The sequence below is a fragment of the Orcinus orca genome, chromosome 2 (assembly GCF_937001465.1).
Source record: "Orcinus orca chromosome 2, mOrcOrc1.1, whole genome shotgun sequence".
In the NCBI taxonomy this organism is placed as follows: Eukaryota; Metazoa; Chordata; class Mammalia; order Artiodactyla; family Delphinidae; genus Orcinus; species Orcinus orca.
In genome coordinates this window covers 122,343,130-122,362,724 of record NC_064560.1, presented here as the reverse complement: position 1 = coordinate 122,362,724, position 19,595 = coordinate 122,343,130, and the positions used below count along the sequence as shown (strand labels likewise).

The 19,595-nt window shown below is 35.5% G+C and overlaps 1 protein-coding gene and 1 long non-coding RNA gene across 13 annotated transcripts in view; both read right to left on the bottom strand.

Annotated features, from left to right (window-relative positions):
• DPH6 (diphthamine biosynthesis 6) overlaps positions 1–19,595 on the bottom strand; it is a 443,901-nt gene that overhangs the window by 297,204 nt on the left and 127,102 nt on the right. For all 12 annotated transcript variants that reach the window (XR_007475334.1, XR_007475333.1, XR_007475329.1 and 9 more), the window contains exon 6: positions 3,631–3,692. Coding sequence is in view for 4 of the 12 variants with exons in the window: in XM_049705488.1 (XP_049561445.1) it covers positions 3,631–3,692 (62 nt within the window). In the remaining 8 variants the exon portion in view is untranslated. The remainder of the gene's footprint in view (positions 1–3,630; positions 3,693–19,595) is intronic.
• LOC125963411 (uncharacterized) lies at positions 3,699–19,282 on the bottom strand. Its single transcript, XR_007475360.1, has 3 exons — positions 14,401–19,282; positions 10,062–10,133; positions 3,699–4,409 (listed from the first exon to the last, which is right to left on the bottom strand). It is a non-coding gene; the product is annotated as an uncharacterized LOC125963411 (long non-coding RNA).

Here is a 19,595-nt window from a genome sequence, read left to right as displayed (position 1 = left end):
TATTTAGTGCTCACCACAGCATCTGTCACATAACAGGTCCTCAATAAATGTTAAATAATTTAAAGATGAGAGCGATGAATGGACAGACAGAACAAACAAGTGAATGAAAGAACTAAAGAACTCATGTTTTTGCCAAAATCTTGATAATATTATTGGAGCTTACAGTCTAGTGGAGTAAGAGGAGAGGCAACAGAAAATATACATGTAGACAGAGAAACAAATAAAGTAATTTGAGGAGACCTACTTTAGCTGGGGTAGTCAGGGAGAGCTTTTGAACTGAGAAAGTAGCATTTGAGCTGTCACATTATGAGAAAGCATTAACCATGTGATGGTCTGAGGAAAAAAAACCCTCAAGCAGAGGAAAGTCTTAAGGAGAAAAAGGGTAAATAAAGTGTGCTTAAGTAATAAAAGAGGCATATGTGGCCATGGCTCAGTGAGTGAGTTAGACTGGGAGAAAACGAGACAAAAGATTGATAAAATGCTCATCATACAGGGTCTCAGTGGTTGTGATCTCACAGGAGTTTGGATGTTATTCTAATTGAAATGAAAAACCACTGAAACTTTAAACAAAATAGTGATATATCTGATTTACACTTTAAAAAAAATCACTCTGGCATCTGTATGAATCATGGATCATAACAGGGCAATGACAGAAGTAAGCAGACCAGTTGGGGGTTGATGGAGTATTCCAGATAAGAGATGATTATCGTCTGGTGGTAGGAGCAGAGGCAGTGAGAAGTGCTTGGATTTGGAATATATTCTGGAGATAGAATAGACAAGATCATGTTAATGGGTTGGATAGAGTAGGTGAGGGAGAGGAGTGTAAAGAATTTGGATTTTAGCCTGTAGGCAATGGGGACTCATGTAAAGTTTTGAAGTGAGTGACACAATTACAGTAGAATATATTCGAACAATGATCTTGAGGCAGTAGCAAAATAAATTCTTTGAGAAATAAAATGGAAAATAGAGGCAAATTTGGAGGTATCAGTAATACTCTAGGCTTGAAGTGACAGGCATCTGAATTAAGGCGATGACAAAGGGAATGGCAAAAAGTGATAGATATAAAGCCCACAATCAAGTTTGGAGAGATTTAATTTGCAGTGCCTTTGGGCACTAGAATTTAGCAGAGAAATCTAGGCTAGAAATATTTGGGAGTTATCAGAATAGAGCTAGTAATGAAAGTCATGTGAGTGACTGAGATCACCCAGGAAGTCTGTAGACTGAAAATGGAGATGAGAATAGGAACTAGCAAAAGAGACTAAGAGTGTCCAGAAGCAAAGGAGAAAACCTAGGAAAGTGTGGCATCACGAATGTCGGTATAAGCATTTCAAGAAGAAATGTTTATAACTGTCAAATAAGGACTGAGAAGTGTCTGTTGGGTTTGGTAAAACTGGAGATCATGGGTGATCTTGATTAGAGCTGTACCCATTTAGAGGTGGAAAAATAAGTAAGACGCTAGGTATATGAGGTGTCTGAGACACGAAGAAGTACTATGAATACAGATAACACTTCTGAAATTTTTGGTTTTGAAGCAAAGAATAAAGAGAGGTCGCTAGAGAAATACCTAGAGTAGAGGGAGGGAATCTTTAGGATGGGAGAGATGGTGGAATGTTTCAACAGTGATGTGAAGGAGACCATAAAGAGAGAGAGGAGGAAGATACTGGAGGGGGAGGGTTGATTGCAAGGTCTCTAAGAAGGCAGATGCTAATGGGATCTAGAGCACAGAGAGTGGATTAGCCATAGACAGGATGAAGGACACTTCTCCCCATCACAGCAAGCAAGGATAGGTGTAAGTGTGCATCAGTTAGAAGGAGTGGTGCTAAGAGGTGGAGGGATTCCCAGGATGATGATTTCTATTTTTTCTGTGAAGGAAGAAACAAGTCATCCTCTCGTTGTGAGGAGAAAATATGAAGGGATTTGAAATTTGAGGAGCGGAGAAGGAATAAAATTACCATTATAGAGAATGGGTAGATTATTTTTCTAATGAAATGTAAGATTTCCAGGTCATGTGAGGAACTTGCTGAAGTTGAATAAAATAATTTCTGCATTTTTGTGTTTAAACATATATGATAACATACAGGTTAATTCACAATCAACATCATGGCAATCCTAAAACTTTACTTAACCTTTTCTACAAAGAATCCCTACATGCTTGAAACCAGAACTCACTTCAAATTTTAGAAGCAGCTTACAAAAGCTCTTTTGCCAAAGCTCCAGTCTCCCATTTCCGAAGTTCTCTTACTTTCACCCTCATAAATTTAATTTCATTATTTATCTACACATTGTTTTTGCAGAAACAAAATTTAGTCTGATGGTAGTGAATAGATGTGAACATAGATATGTTGGCCACAGAACAAACTGCTGTGAGAAGAGTCCTATCAGAAGGGCATGGAAAGCAATCATGTCCATCAGATAGACTTAAATAAATGACACCAAATTATCTAGAAATCAAATATAATTTGTCACAATTATATAAGCATTGCATTTTAATTTTAATCATTACTATTTCCCTGGCACATATTAGATGCTTAATAATGCTTAATAAAAGAAGGAATTAGCATTTTAGGGATTTCTAAGCATTTGGTACATATTGATAAGCCATACAATAATCAAATACAAATAAGTCTGAAAGAAGATGTGAAATCTATACAGTTAGTGAAGAGTACACCTGCTAACAGTTCATATCACAGCAATGGTATTAACAATGTCCAGAGACAATTTTGATGAAGAACATGGGAGGGAAAAATGATAATAGAGGAGTTCACTTCTGTCACAGAAATTAATATAATTAATATAATATAATAAATTAATATATATAATATAATTAATATAATATATAATTAATATATTAATATAATTAATATAATAAATTAATAGAAAAGAGTAAAAATAACAAAACCTTTCTTTAATATTTAGAACACATTCAAGATTTAACAATGATAAGCGTTAAATAATTGTAATTTGAAGCCTTGGGATAATTTATTTACTACTCTGCAAATTAATTTCCTAATTGGTAAAAAAGAAGAGGTTAGATTAGATAATCTCTAAAGGAAGTTTCCACTCACATTTCTGATGGAAATGCACCTGATTAGGTACTGATGGAGACTATCAGGTACTGTATAGTACTTAACAATGTCGATTTTAATAAAAGCAAACTTATTTATTTATTTATTTATTTTGGCGGTACGCGGGCCTCTCACTGTTGTGGCCTCTCCCCTTGCGGAGCACAGGCTCTGGATGCGCAGGCTCAGCGGCCACGGCTCACGGGTCCAGCCGCTCCGCGGCATGTGGGATTTTCCCGGACCGGGGCACGAACCCGTGTCCCCTGCATCGGCAAGTGGACTCTCAACCACTGCGCCACCAGGGAACCCCAAAAGTAAACTTCTTGACAGAACAATTTCCTTTTAGGTATAGTTTACTTACTCTTTCAGTGAGCTCAACGAGCTGACATAACTTTTGTAATTAATTTTAAACATACTTTCATATCCACTAGAGGTTTAATTTTTTCATAAAACTATCATCAGTGTATCTGAGTTTTTCTAAAAATTGATTGTATAATCTTTATATCATGGCATTATTTATTTTCCTGCTTTAGATGCCTATATTTTGAGAAATAGTATAAATTCTTACCTCTAAGAGATAAGGCTCCATTTGGTCCAGGGTTTTTCCAAGATGTTTATCTGGATCTAAACCTGCCAAGAAAGGTTAAATTTTTTTTTAGATAACGATTAAAATGGAGGTTTAAAGACACGTTTCCCTTCCCTTGGCTCCTCCTTGCCTAGGAAACTAGTGTATGTGTATTTTAAGGCAAAATGTACCTTACTAGTATTTACTTTTCTATTGCCCTTGGGTAACTGGTTTTCTTCCTCCTGAAAAATAAGTTTCATTCCAATTCATTTCAATTGCACTTCATCAACTACCAGACACATTGTTTCAATCCCTTTTTCATTTTTGAGGAATTGTAATTAGGATGGAAAAAAAAAGTATCATTTCAAAGATATGAAATTTAAATCCTTGGTATTTTAATTATTATTATTTTTTACTCATGGACAACAGTGAGAATTTTCTGACATTTCTATTTTATCTGTTTCAAACTTCTTATTTGGAGAATAAAAGTAGAAAATAAAAGAGTCGTAAACTGTATGCCTATATAATTAATTCACTTAGTAGCATATGGACACAAATAACTATTACCAAATTAAATGACAGCTCATTTCAATGACCACTTGTGTGACAGTGTTTTCCAAGGAAAAACAGAAACACTCTGAAAAATCATCATAGTACCAACAGCATTTGCATAATCTCTGATAAAGATGTTCAAATGATATAATAGCAGAGTTTATGTGGGTGATGGGGTATAGGTAGACTACTGTGGACAACAGGAACTCTTCCCACATTCCAAAACTAACCTGCCAGGAAAAAAATCACATGCCACAAGTCAGCTATGAAAGGAATGAATTCATTTTAGCTATTCACATCCATAATACATGTATTAGGCTTAGGTTCATTTAAATAGGCTATTTTTATTGATTATTGGTTTAAACCAATCAGCTTATTAATTATACAAACTGAGTAATAATTTTCTTTTTCTAGTCAAATGCCTTCTTTGTAACATGGTATTTCTTATAATCACATACAGAATAATAAAAGGGAAGTCAGATAAAGATTAAGGATTCTTCTCCTACTGATATTAAATTACATTAATCCCAAAGGAAACAACTCAGACTACTAGCACTAGATGGATTATTTGATTCCTTTCACAGCAATCTTATTCTCAAGATGCATTCATTAAAACCAAAATTTCAGTTGGCTGGGTAAACACTTGATGAACTAATTGTTGACTTTGTCCAGTTCCTTTATTCCTGTCAACCCTTGCAACCTTTGCAATTCAATGTTTAAAATGAGTAGGTAAATAAAATATTTGAGACAAGCATATATGTAATCACCACCCAGATTTAATAAGCATTAACATCTTGCCCTATTTCCTCCATAACTTTTCTTTAAACACCACCAACATAACAGAATCTCACAGTGTATCTACCCTTAATCAATCTATTTTCCCTAGCCTTCAGTCTTTTGAAGTTGGTATGTTATTTCCCAACTATGCTTTTATAATTTTACTACAAATGTACATATCCAAAACAATATTTATTATTGTTCATGTATATCAAATTTTAACACGAATGATAACTTTTTACTTATTTTTTTCAGTTCACATTGTTAATGAGATTTACTTATAGTAATTACTATGGCTCTGGTCCATCCATTTTTGACACTCTTGTAAGTGTTAAAACATGTTTGTTTACTTTCACTACTTTTTGTTGTCTTCTAACTTAATTGCATATGGTCAAGACTGTAGTCTTTATATGATAATTCTTCAAAATTTGGTGAAGCTCGTTTGTGACTTATAAATGATTAAATTTTATAAATGCCCCATTTGTACTTGGAAAGTGGATTTGCTGAAAGCAAAGTAAGATTTTATACCTAAACATAAAAAATTATGATCTTGTTAATTCTGCTGTTCATATTTCTATGACCTTACTAATATTTGGTTTCCATGAACCATCAGTTTCAAATAAAGGGGTGGTTAAAACCTCCCATTATGATTTTGGTTTTAATAATTTCTTATAATTGAAAGTTTTGTTTTATACTTTTGAGAGGTGTGTTGTTATGGACACAAATTCATAATTTCTAAAACTTCTTGGGAGGATTATTCCTTTATCAAGAAGTAGTGAGCTTTTCATCTCCACATGACTTTTATCATATATTCTATTTATCAACATTACAACACCAGCTTTCTTTTGTTAACGTCTTTCTGATATACATATAACTGGGTTTTGAAATTTTTTATCCTATCTTATAAATACAAATTCAAAGAACTGATTTTAAATTTTTTATATTTTACAATTTTTTTTTTTGTCTGGACCTGTTTCCATCACCTTATTGTGTACTTTTTGTTACATTAAACTTTATATATATATTTTTTCCTTTGCCACTTTCTGCCTCATACTGGATCAAAAAGGATATTTTGTCTGTTTTCTCTGCTGATTAGAAAGCTGTAGACTATATATGTCAATCTCAATCTCCCAATATACATACACTATTGATATTATGTATAAAATAGATAACTAATGAGAACCTACTGTACAGCACAGGGAACTCCACTCAGTGCTCTGTGGTGACCTAAAGGAGAAGGAAATCCAAACAAGAGGGGATATATGTATACGTATAGCTGATTCACTTTGCTGTACAGCAGAAACTAATACAACATTGTAAAGCAACTATACTCCAATAAAAACTTTTTTAAAAATGTGATCCTTTTCATTGGTCTCATCTTAGTACAGTGCCTGGAACACTTTCAAGTGTAAGCTTTCAAGAAATATTTAGTGAATAAATGCATGTTAATCTGAAAAATAAAAAAAAGAAAGCTGTAGACTGAATTTCTACTCTTTCAGTAATCACTTGTAATTTTTTTTTTTTTTTTTTTTTGCGGTACGCGGGCCTCTCACTGTTGTGGCCTCTCCCATTGCGGAGCACAGGCTCCAGACGCGCAGGCTCAGCGGCCATGGCTCACGGGCCCAGCCGCTCCGCGGCATGTGGGATCTTCCCGGACCGGGGCACGAACCCGTGTCCCCTGCATCGGCAGGCGGACTCTCAACCACTGCGCCACGAGGGAAGCCCAATCACTTGTAATTTTTAACATTCATTCAAAACCACAGTATTTAAGTCTAAAGTATTAAATATCTAAGAATTTATGAACCTTATAATATAAATCTAAGAATTTATTTTTTAATTTTTTTAATCTAAGAATTTATGTTTAGCATCTTTCTTTTTTTTTTAGCCATGCCGTGAGGCTTACAAGATCTTCGTTCCCCCACCAGGGATTGAACCCACACCCTCAGCAGTGAAAGCCCAGCAGCCTGACCACTGGACCGCCAGGGAATTCCATTTAGCAACTTTTTGACCAAAACAAGTTAGCATGTTTTTAACTAGACACTAAATAAGTTTTACCATTTAAGTTGTTATCACTGTGTTAAATTTTAGTTCCATCATTTTGGGCAAGAAAATGTAAGCTTATGAACACATTTTACAGTGTCTGTGCTCACCATTGTTTGTCATTCATTTCTCCTGGAATTCAATTTATTTCTGACTTAAGTCCATTCTTTATTTTTTCACTGAAGATCTGTGAGTGGTAAACTCTCCTAGTTTTTACCTGTCTGATAATGTCCTATTTTTCTATCTTCACCACATAACAGTTTAGTTGTAATATATTATTACTTCTTCAGGCTTTAGTTGTTCTTAATGAGATTTACGCTGTCAAACAGTGGTTCCCATATAAGGAATCTTCATTTTCTCTGTGCTAGACAGTACAATTTTCAGTTTACCTATGACATTCTATAATTGTAACACAAGGTATCTATTTTTATTTACACTGCACTGAACCTACTATGCACTTTCAATTCCAAAACTCATCTTTCTTCGAACCTAAGTTTTCAGCCATTATATCTGTAAATACTGTTTTTCTGCCTTCTATTTTTTTTCTGAAACATCTATTACACAAATATTGCTATTTTCCTACCTATCTATCCTCTGTATTTTTTTTTTTTTTTTTTTTTTTTTTTTTTGCAGTACGCGGGCCTCTCACTGTTGTGGCCTCTCCCCTTGCGGAGCACAGGCCCCGGACGCGCAGGCTCAGCGGCCATGGCTCACGGGCCCAGCCGCCCCGCGGCATGTGGGATCTTCCCGGACCGGGGCACGAACCCGTGTTCCCTGCATCGGCAGGCGGACTCTCAACCACTGCGCCACCAGGGAAGCCCTATCCTCCATATTTTTAAGTTGTGCTTTCAATGTTGTCTTCTGGGTGAATTATTTTTTTCTGCTTCACTCATTCTGTCTTTGACTTGGTTCATCTAGAGTTTATTCTGCCCACTATTTTGTTTTTTAAATGACTCTGTGTTTCACCCCAAATTTCTAATTGTTTACTTTTCACATCATACTGCTGCTATTTCATTTTGAGTAATTTATTTTTCTAATTGACTGCTTTTTCTTTAATGGATGTTTTATTTTTATCTCTTTGAGGTTCTCCCTCAGAGGGGGCACTTTCAGTCTGTTTCCCCACAGGACTGTGATCTCCCAGTTGCTTTTGCTTATTTCCTGACCCTCTGTATTAGAGCCCCACAGCTTCATTTCTGAATTATTTTGTATGTCTATTCATTCTTAATTCACAGAGATGTTTATAATGCTTTCCAGCACAGCTCTTTCATACTTTTCCTTCATATATTCATCTATTACTGCCATGGTTTGGGGTGGAAATTTGGAAAACTCAGAGCAAGAATGTACAAGGCCAGCATGGCAGGAAGTCATTTTTTAGCCACCCTTCCAATTCCTTGATTCTCATATATACTGGTCACATAGCACATACATATCACCTTAGCACTTAGCATCAGGCTACACATCATTAAAATCATTTAAAAAGTCTCTCATGATTGAACCTAAGAATTTATGTTTTGTGTTCTCTATAAGGGTTTGGGAGTAAATAAATGCCTATCTAAAAGGCATGAAAAGGAATTTAAGAGCATGTGATTTTATACAGGTGGGCAATGAAAGATCAAGCCAACAATCTTCCCATTTTCCTTACAGCCTTTTAATTCATTGCAAAATCATCATGCCCCAGTTCTGAACTGTTAAAGTAGAGAAATAGCTGTAATATCTCATTTCAAAGATGGCTGCATTCCATGATGTAGCAGTAAAGTAATTTGGCTTGCCTTTAGATAAGACAGTCAGTAAAATATGTAAACATAAGTCACATTGGGCACATTTTTTCCACATGAATCTGTATTCATCACAGAAGTACACCCTGGTAAAATTATTTCAAGATTTTTGTGTATTCATAGAAATATTTTCAATTTATTTATTCCTAGGATAAGCACTGAAAATTCTATTGAGCTAAAACAATTAGAATAAATAGAAATTTAAAACTTTAAGGAAGATTTTCAAATATTTTTCTGAAACACATTATAGATCATTTCACTAGGAGATTATTGTAAAACTATAAAATAGCTAAAATAAAAGTCACATTTTTTCTCAGAGTTAATAATGAAATAAGCTGCATGTATGAGTCATTATAGTTTGGTAATACGGTCTGCACCATGTTTGGTGAGGATGAGATGCTGTTACGAGTCATGGTCTGACGATTTAGATCTTTCACACAGGGCAGGCCAATCAGTAAGGATATTTCACATACACACATCAATAGATGATTCCAGTGGACGTGTAAAACCAAGGAAATGTGGGAACTGAGAAATAAACAATTTTGACACATTGTAAATTTATCAGAGGTTATGTCTGGTGATTTTGGTAGGCATCTTCACATAAACAATGATTTAGGAGTTCTTATCTCATGAGATGATACTATTTAAATAGACTATAATTCTTTTCCAAAAAATGTCTAAGTTTTAATAATGAAACTGCTTGTCTAGATTCCATACAATAACGTACATATTGTTCTGAATGAATCTTTCTACTTTAAATCAACACTGTAAATAATACATATTTGGGTCAGGCTAACATGTTCTACTGTAGTTGGTAATGACTTTCTCCTGATGCTGGTTACCCTGTGCAAGTGCAATCTGTCTTTGCTTCCATTTTTCTGTTCATTAGAAAGTGACAAGTCATTGGGGACCTCACGATCACTGCCCATAAGACGTGCATTTCAAATTGTTTTTATAAAATATTTCCTTGGATAAGATCCAGAGACTCCTAGCAATTCAAGCTCCTGTCCTTGAGAAATCAATGGCCTGAAGCCACCCTGATCTCCGAGATCTCTTCGAAATTGGTATACTATTACATGTGGGATAATATTAGTCAGCGATGCGGTAGGAAGATTATTCATCCTACCCTAGAATACACTCAGATATGGAACTTTTCTCAAGAAATTTTTTACTGCCTAAAACACTGATGTTTCCATAAATATTAGACTATATGCAAATGAAAAGTCTTTGTAACTTATTTTTATAAATATAATGGATGATTGAATATTTAATTTTATTAATTACACTTACACATTTTTTCACGTTTCTTCATTTAGAAACATCTTAGCATTGTATGTACAATCTGTATGATATTTAATTTCTCTAAATGGAATAAGACAATTATTAAGATAATTAAAACAAGCATCTGGAGAAACAGATCAGTTTAACATAAAAAAAAAAAACCCAACCTGTTAGCTTATCTATAATTATGAAGCCCAAAGATGTTAATCTTTACCTCATGTATTTTGGTTTTGGTATTTTCTAACTAGATGATATGCACAGAGAATTCTGACACTGCAGATCCTTCATAATTGAGAATGGAAAGTCAGGGTCAGATTACTATCAATAAAATATATTTATCATTGGATTTACGCTTTAAGTGCTTTAGAGAGAAATATTTTACATAATAAAGTCAATGTCTGAGTTAAAATTTAACACAAAGCTTAGACAAAATAAATAACTTCTCAGTTTAATTTACTTGTTTTATCAACAAGTATCCAATTATATATATATATATATATATATATATATATATTTTTTTTTTTTTTTTTTTTTTTTTTTTCAGTATGCGGGCCTCTCTCACTGTTGTGGCCTCTCCCGTTGCAGAGCACAGGCTCCGGACGTGCAGGCCCTGCGGCCATGGCTCACGGGCCCAGCCGCTCCGCGGCATGTGGGATCTTCCCGGACCGGGGCACGAACCCGTTGTCCCCTGCATCGGCAGGCGGACTCTCCACCACTGTGCCACCAGGGAAGCCCCAATTATATTTTTAAACTCAACTAAAGAAAGATGCTAATATACCAATATATTTGCCCTCAAATGATTCTACTATATGGAACCACTTTAGAGTACATGAATATATAACACACCTCAGTAATTTTAAAAGCCATCTTACATATTCATTTTATTTTCAATTTTTAAACAGTAGCTATTTAACTGGTAAATGCAGCCAGTCCAAAGGCATAATCTTCTCTTTCTTTGAATAAATGCTAGTATCTAGACCCAATACAATTTCAATACAATTTGAAAATCTCTATAATGTCTTCATTCCCATTTTATTTTATATAAAACTATATTATGTAAAAACCTTTTGAGGGGCTGTGAAAAGCCTATGAAAAAGCCACAATGGTTCATGGGCTTTTTCCATGCAATTCAACTTTATCTAAAAGCTTCAAATTATCCTAGTCCTTGAAAAAGATGTTTCTTTTTTATATTCATTCAATTTAGGTGTCTCTCCTCTAGTGAAGCCTGGGTCATGAATGGACATAAACTGTGCTTCACCAAAACCCTAACAGTCTGTTCAGTTTACCTCCTGAATCAGTCAGGTGTGGAATATGAGTCTCAATGTGTCTAGCTCCCTTATGAAAACCTTTATAATCATTGAGATGGTAACATTTAATAATGTTTATATAAATATAAAGTATATTTAAAGTATATTTAATTCAAATACCTAGATAAGCTACTTTAAGTTACTAACAAAATTTTCTTCAAAGTGCAGAAAAATTTACTATAAATCCTGACACCTAATCATTTAATCATGACTTACAGACATTCCTTGATGGAAGCTGGGTGGATGAATAAACCCACAACAAGACCTAGGCACTGGATAACTCCATGCAGAATTAAGAAATTAATTAGGAGGAAGAACCATAATTTGCAGAGCTGACATCTATTTTACTTTACTTGCATGTATCAATGGGAAGCAATTACAATTCAATTAAAATATTCAATTTTATTACTTTACTGACTGACCTTGAAGTTAATGCCTGTTCTATTTAATTGTATCATCTATGAATAAATGTTAACCCTACAATGTTATGCCCCATTATTTTCAATGCATTTTTCAACTTCTCAACTGAATTATATCAGTCAATTTATTGTCTACTATCATGAAAGCAAGTGGAGGTTTATTTCTTCATGACAGCCCAAAATATGATATGAGAGAAACATCACGAAATGCTTGATAATGCTACTGTTAACAGAGTCAAGTAAAATGAATTGGGTTCTCAACTTTTGTAGCCTAGACTTTTACTGTAAAATCAGTAGGTGATATTCAAAAAGGTATAATCACTCTGAGAAGCAATTTCTAGTCTGCCTATAAATCTTGATAAATTTCAGTGCAGGCAGGAATGGAGCATTCTGTGTATCTTTAAAAGTTAAACACAACCCCTCCCCGCCCCCAATAATCTCTTCCTATTTTTACCAGGCTCACTCGCCATCAAAACAAGTGAATTTCATTTAAAAAGCTCTAATGTTTTTGTTGGTAAATATAACCTTTTTGTTTCCAGACTTCAACTGAGCACACCATCATTCTACAATTGAGCACTTTATAAATATAACCACTATATTTGTGTCAAAGAACAAAAAATACTGATTATGTGATCTCTAAGGTAAAAATTAGCTCACATGTTTTGAAAGTTGACTATTGGGGGAAGGATCTTATTTGAATTTCCAGATTTTCCATTTCTACAATTAGATCACTAAAAGCTTAGCTATCTTAGAGGTTGTGTTAGGACTCATCTCAACATGTAACTTCTTTCTGAAATCTATGAACTGGTATTGTACTTCAGTGTATGTAACATGAAGGAGACTCAGACACTTCATGGATTCACTTTTGAGATCCATGGCACCCAATAAATCATATGACCAATAAATCATATTAAATATAATTATGCAGTTAATCAATACTTGCTGATGATAGCTCAAATGGTCCTTCTTCTACCTTTGAAATACTACACAGTTTTAATATGAAAAAAATGAATAAAAAGTGGAAGATATGCGAGTCAAAGAAATTTTTAAAAGGGGGATTTGAAATATTTATTATAGAAATATCTTCCTAATTTTTCATATTAGTTTTCAACATAATGAGGACTGGAAAGTGAAAGAAGCTTGATATGAGTAGGGAGCGTTTAGAGGGGTGAAAGTTGAGGTTAAAAAAAGTAGACAAGGGGGCTTCCCTGGTGGTGCAGTGGTTAAGAATCCGCCTACCAAGGCAGGGGACACGGGTTCGAGCCCTGGTCTGGGAAGATCCCACATGCCACGAGGCAGCTAAGCTCGTGCGCCACAACTACTGAGCCTGAGCTCTAGAGCCTGCAAGCCACAACTACTGAAGCCCGCGTGCCTACAGCCCGTGCTCCGCAACAAGAGAAGCCACCGCAATGAGAAGACTGCGCACCACAACGAAGGGTAGCCCCCGCTCGCCGCAACTAGAGAGAAGCCCATGCACAGCAACAAAGACCCAACACAGCCAAAAATAAGTAGATAAATTAAAAACAAAAAAATTAAAAACAAAAAATTAAAAACAAATGCCAAATCCTATAGGGCCTTGTGTTTCATTTTAAAGAGTTTGTACTTGAATGCAAGGTCACAGAGAAATTCTAAGCAGAGGATGACATGATCCAATTAGATCTTTAGTGATCCAATTAGATCCAATTAGTGATCTTTCTTTAGAAAGATCACTCTAGCTTCAGTTGAATTCCTTGGCAGGAAACAAGACTGATGGTAAGAAGGCAAATAAAGGGATTGCTGCAATAATTAGTGAGACAGGATATAACAGACAAAAGCAATAGGTATGGAAGCAAGAGAATAGACTTGAGAGCAACATACAGTAGGCAGGATATATAGTACTTGCTGATAAATTGGGTATCGTGAATACAAGAAAAAGAAAAGGCAAGATGATTCGCAGGTTTCTGATTTGGTCAAATTAAAAGATGGTGGCACCAAACACCATTTACTTCAGATATAGAACAGAACACAAGAAAGTTTGGGAAGGAAATAAAGGGCAAATTCAATTTTAGACATGTGTTTGAGGTTTCAGGGAATCACCCAAGAAGAGATATTTAATTGGCAATTAGGTATATGGGGTTAGAGCCCAGCATGGAAGTCTGAGCTGGGGATACTGATATAGAAATAGAAGCCACAAGATGAACACTCAAGGAGAACCTGTAAAGTGAGAAGATAAAATACAGGCAAGAGCTTTGAGGAATATCAAATTTTAATGGGCACTACAGTCAGAGAGCTGTCCAAAATGGAAATCTGATCTCATCATCTTCATTTTTAAATCCTTCATGTAATCCTTATATATATATATAAACCTTTTATACTTCTGGGCAAGATGGTTACATAAGCACTGGCATCCAATTCTTTCCTTTTCTTCCTGTGATGGTTAATTTTATGTGTTAACCTGAGTGGGCCATGGGATGCCCAGATGAAACACTGTTTCTGAGTGTGTCTGTAAGAATGTTTGTGGATGACACTGGTATTTCAATCAGTGGTCTCAGTAAAGTAAATTGCCCTCTCCAATGTAGGTGAGCATTACTCAGTCTGTTAAGGGCCTGAACAGAACAAAGGGCAGAGGAAAGAGGAACTCACCCCTTTTTTCTTGCCTCATTGCTTGAACTGTGACATCTCACCTCATTTTCTCCTGCTTTTGGACTGGGATGTACGTCATTGGATCCCCTGGTTCTGAAGCCTTTGAACTTGGACTGAAATACACTACTGGCTTTCCTGGGTCTCCAAGTTACAGACAGCAGATTGTGGGACTTCTTAGCCTCCATAGTCATCTGAGCCAGCTCCTCATAATACACTTCTTTTGTATCATGTTGGTTCTGTTTTTCTGGAGAACCCTGCTTATTAACACATGCATCCTCTCCATTCCAAACTCCACTGAAAAGACCAGTGAATAAAGGAAGAGGAAAATATCAGGACTGAAACTGCCCAAAACCTGAACTAAATTTTGCTTGCTTGAGTGAAGTTGGAATCAAATTCATAAGAAAGTCTATCCTAAGACTTTTCCAGTGAAAGAATAACTTTCTAGAAAAAGAAGTACAGGCGACTTCAGAGAACCCTGATTATTGTCCATACCTTAGGTCTTGCACTGTGAGATGCCTACCTCACCTGGTTTTTATGTAACTTTAAACTGTGACCTATGAATATTTCTACATATTTACCTACATATGTTTGAGACATCAACCAATACAATATTAACTTTCTGAAAGAGATTTTGTCAGAAGACAAGCCCTACAAACTTTATAACATATTCTTGTTCCAAGCAGTTTTAATACATAAATGTTGGGACTTCAGCTAAGACAGGAAAATCCCACTTTCCAACCATGGCAAATATAGAATGATACTGGTATTTTCTACACACAAATATCTGCTTGGGCAATATAGTTATTAAATAGTCTTACTACTAAATGGATAAACAGAAAAAGACTCAGACTTACCTTTCCAGAAGGAATTTTCAGTGAATTGTTACATATTATCATGAAAGTTGTTTTAGTGTAAACTGCCTGACACAGCCATAAAGGTTACTTACTACAGAGGGATAACTTTTATAACAGCAGGCACTAAAAATAAGATCTTATTTATTTTTGAATATTACATTTTGTATATGTTAAAGAATAAAGGGAATTGGTAGGGATGAAGGTAGAAAGACAGGTTTTAGAATTATAACATGGTAGATATTTCTTGGAAGGCCATATATATATATATATATATATTTACACACACAAACACATACACACACACATACATATACATATACATACAAAGTAGCTTGGGATGGACAGAATCTTAATGTATTCAAAAATTCAAAGAACATATCCATACTAGCACCAAATAGTTATATGCCTAACTTATTTTTAGAACAGCCTGCCTTACCTGGCAAAGGAAAAGATGTGCTAGCCATAAAATGAACAAAATCAGCATTTATTTCCTCTGCTGTTATAATCTGTTACTTCACTTTACAGACTGAGCAAAAGGCACTCTATTCAGAGATGGGTAGCTGTGGGACTGGTAGTATTTGTATTTGAACCTTAAGGAAAGATTATATTGCATATACTCAGAATGTGATATTTAAGACTTGATTTTTTTTCCTTCAATTTAAAATGGTAAATATTTACAACACACTTGGGAGATGTTAAAAGTTTCAACTTTTGATGTTTCAACACCTGAGTTTAAAAATTCTGTGCTACAGTACTTTGTATAAAGGTAAATATATATTTCTAGTAGCAATTTACACTTGAATGCACATTAAGTAACCTTTTATAAACAAAATAATTATTTGAACAAAGTTCAGGTGTAAAAAAAAAGTTATGTTAACCATAGACTATGAAAGAATAATGCAAATTGCTTTTAACCTTTACTGTTCAGCAATCTTTTCTAGGAAGGCTTTTGCAATGAATGATTTTAATTATGTCCATTATTATCCAAATGAATGACAGAAGAGTGCAAGGTGGGGAAGCAATAATTAATATGCTGTACCTTGGCTTATTTGGGCAGTTATAAAAGAAGAAACAGATTAATATAACATATAGGAATTCCCGCAGGTGAGTATGCGTAGGAGTGGAACTCAGCAATTGGGATGTCGGCACAATTAAAGCTGTTTTCTAATTAGTATGGGCATCTCTTAATGTTAACCCAAAGGGTGAAACTTTAAAAAGTATATGTTAAAAATTTGAAGAAAAAAAATGGTTGGCATCCCTCCGAGAGGCAAGTAAGGGAGTTTAAAAACTATCCAGGCTGCTTAGAAGACAGAAAAGGACAGTGGCAATGAGAGACATATACAGAGGCTCATTATTCGACAAGTCAAAAGAGAAATCTGTGGATAGTTTGGGAAAAAAAAAAAAAAAAACCGGAAACAATTCCAGAGTCACTTATGAATAAACTGAAAGTATCTAGAATATCTTTTTTAATACTTGCCTTTTTTTTCTGAATTAAATACCAAAAATACACTGTCAGGGAAAAAAAAGAATTTGAAAAGTAACAGGACAAAAGGTACCATGAGGACTAAGCAGACAACATGAGTGGTTGGACTAACTGCTGAGTTTCTCCCCATCAGTGAGGACTTGAAATGAGGACAAATAAAAGGATGAGAAGCAGCAGAGAAGTTTAATTCAGTTTCATTTGGCATTGACCTTTGCTGTACAGGATAGTGGGGAAACGACTATTCCAAGGGCACTTTCTGAGAAAATCAGTGGGGCAGTAGCAGAGAGCAATCTCTTAGGAGGAAATAATAGAGCAACTTGAGAAATTCCACAGTAATAAATTACCATGACCAGATGGTATTCAACTGAGAGTTTCTGAAGGAAATAAAGTGTGAAATGGCTCAGCTACAGATGAGGATATGCAATGTATTCAGAAAACCAGCAACTGTTTCCAAATATTGCAATTTTTCTAATATGGTAGCTCTTCTGTAAGAAAGAAAAACAATCAAATTAAGATTTATAGAATTACAGACCAGTGGCTCTCTTGGTGATAATGGAGAAACTGATAGAGTCTAATTAAGAATAGCTTCCTTCAACATCAGGATAAGGTTAACCTGCTAAGGTCAAATCACCCACTGAGTCTATAAAGAGAACACTGTTTCTCTCCATCCTATTAAACTTATCTGGAAATGTCAATAAAATACTAGATAGAAGTAAACCAGTAAATGTAATTTATTTGGGAATTACATGAAGCTTGTAACAAGGTCACATGAAACTACCGGAGAAAAATAAGCACAGTCTTTGGGAGGAGAGGCCACAAGAGAAACTTCTGTCATTAACTGTAAAACCTGCTAAGTAATGAAAACAAAGTTTCAGGGACAATTTTCTTCCCTAACACCATGTTACCTTTTCCAGACACACATAGATCACCTTCAATTAAAAAAAAAAAAAAAAAAAAAAAAAAGAAGAATTTCACTATACACAAGATGCAGAGTAACAGTAGGGAAGGAAGATGTGCTTCCAAATCAAGAAAAAAACGGTAAGAGACCAACATGCAATGGCAAAATAAGCATGTAACAAAATTTTTACCTAGCAAATGGAATCTGAATGCCATAACTGAGTTTAAATTTCTCATCACTGTGCTCTGTGTAAGCATCAGATTTTAATGAAAACTAAGAATAAAGTAATGAGACTGATTTTTACGTAGTCAAATGAGGGCTGTACCTTCAAAGCGGTCACCTTTGCACAAGACGTATGCTTATTCCGGTAGTATATATTTGCCCTTAATCAATCCATTTCCAAAATTCTCTCTATAGAACTGCCCTCAGAGCCAGTGGCATATTGTTCTGAAGTTATCCAATGGTGGCAAACCTCCACCCTTCAAGAGTGGAGCCAGAAGCCATTAGAGTAGGATGGAATTTCCTCCCCAAAGCAACCTTAGCTAGCCCCATTCTACAACCTCAGATGACTTCTGTTTCAGCATGAAGGAGCAGTATTATATTGGAAAGGGCAAGGGCATGCAGTAGGAGCTTGAAGAAATCCACACAAGGGCCTGTGGCAACCTCCTATGAAACTATTTGAGAGCTCCAAATGTAGGAAAGTTCTGATACCAAATCAAGACTTGTTTCACTACATAACTTCCACTTCCTCTTAGAATTGTTCTCTGAAGTCACAAAAGTACCAGCAGCCTTTCAAATACTGTGGATTGCTGTAAAAATCCCCATTTTCCTTGACCCAGTAACCTGCTGCCTTCACTTCAGGCTAAATATATAGCTCCATTATATAGTCCTCCTATGGCACCATTCCTTGTCCTTTCAATGTTCTGGTCACTCGCCACTCACTGAATTATAGCTGTTTCTGTGTCCCATCTTCATCCAATCTTGCCCCCTCATTAAAGAAGCAATTTCTGCGACTTCCCTGGTGGTGCAGTGGTTAAGAATCCACCTGCCAATGCAGGGGACACAGGTTCAAGCCCTGGTCCAGGAAGATCCCACATGCTGTGGAGCAACTAAGCCCGTGCACCACAACTACTGAGCCTGCACTCTAGAGCCCGCGAGCCTCGGTGTCATCTCTAGACATTCTGATTTAATTCCTCTGGGGTGAAGCTTGGGCAAAGGGATTTCTAAAACCCCAACAGGTGACTCTGATGTGCAGCCAAGGCTGAAAACAATTGTTCTAGAAATTTGACCTGGGTCCCTGATATATGTGTCTATGGAGAGGAAAAAAGAAGAGGGGTAAAGATGTCTTTATTTGGCTGTAACATTCCCAAATGTACTGCACCCGGCTGTCCTGTATAATATATAAATTAACTGTCAGGATACCAGAGTATCTTGCACTGAAAATGCTTCTATTTGTCTTTATTATCAGCTTACAAACTAGCACATATGAGGCCCAATATGTTAAGCACACTTCTGAAAAAATACAGCAAGTCATTTTGAATCAAAGGTCAATCCTTTGTATCACTGGGATATAAGGATCCCAAATAGGACTATGTTTCTTTTCCTTTTTTTTTTTTTTTAACATCTTTATTGGAGTATAATTGCTTTACAATGGTGTGTTAGTTTCTGCTTTATAACAAAGTGAATCAGCTATACATATACATATATCCCCATATCTCCTCCCTCTTGCGTCTCCCTCCCACCCTCCCTATCCCACCCCTCTATGTGGTCACAAAGCACCAAGCTGATCTCCCTGTGCTATGCGGCAGGACTATATTTCTGTCCTGCCTATGGGCTAGCCCCTTAAATTCCTTATATTGATTAGGAAGTATTATAAAGATGATATTGCATTTTTGATATTAATATTTTAAAATTTTTAAGTTGAAAAATATAACTTTGAAAAGATTAAAGCTAACTACTA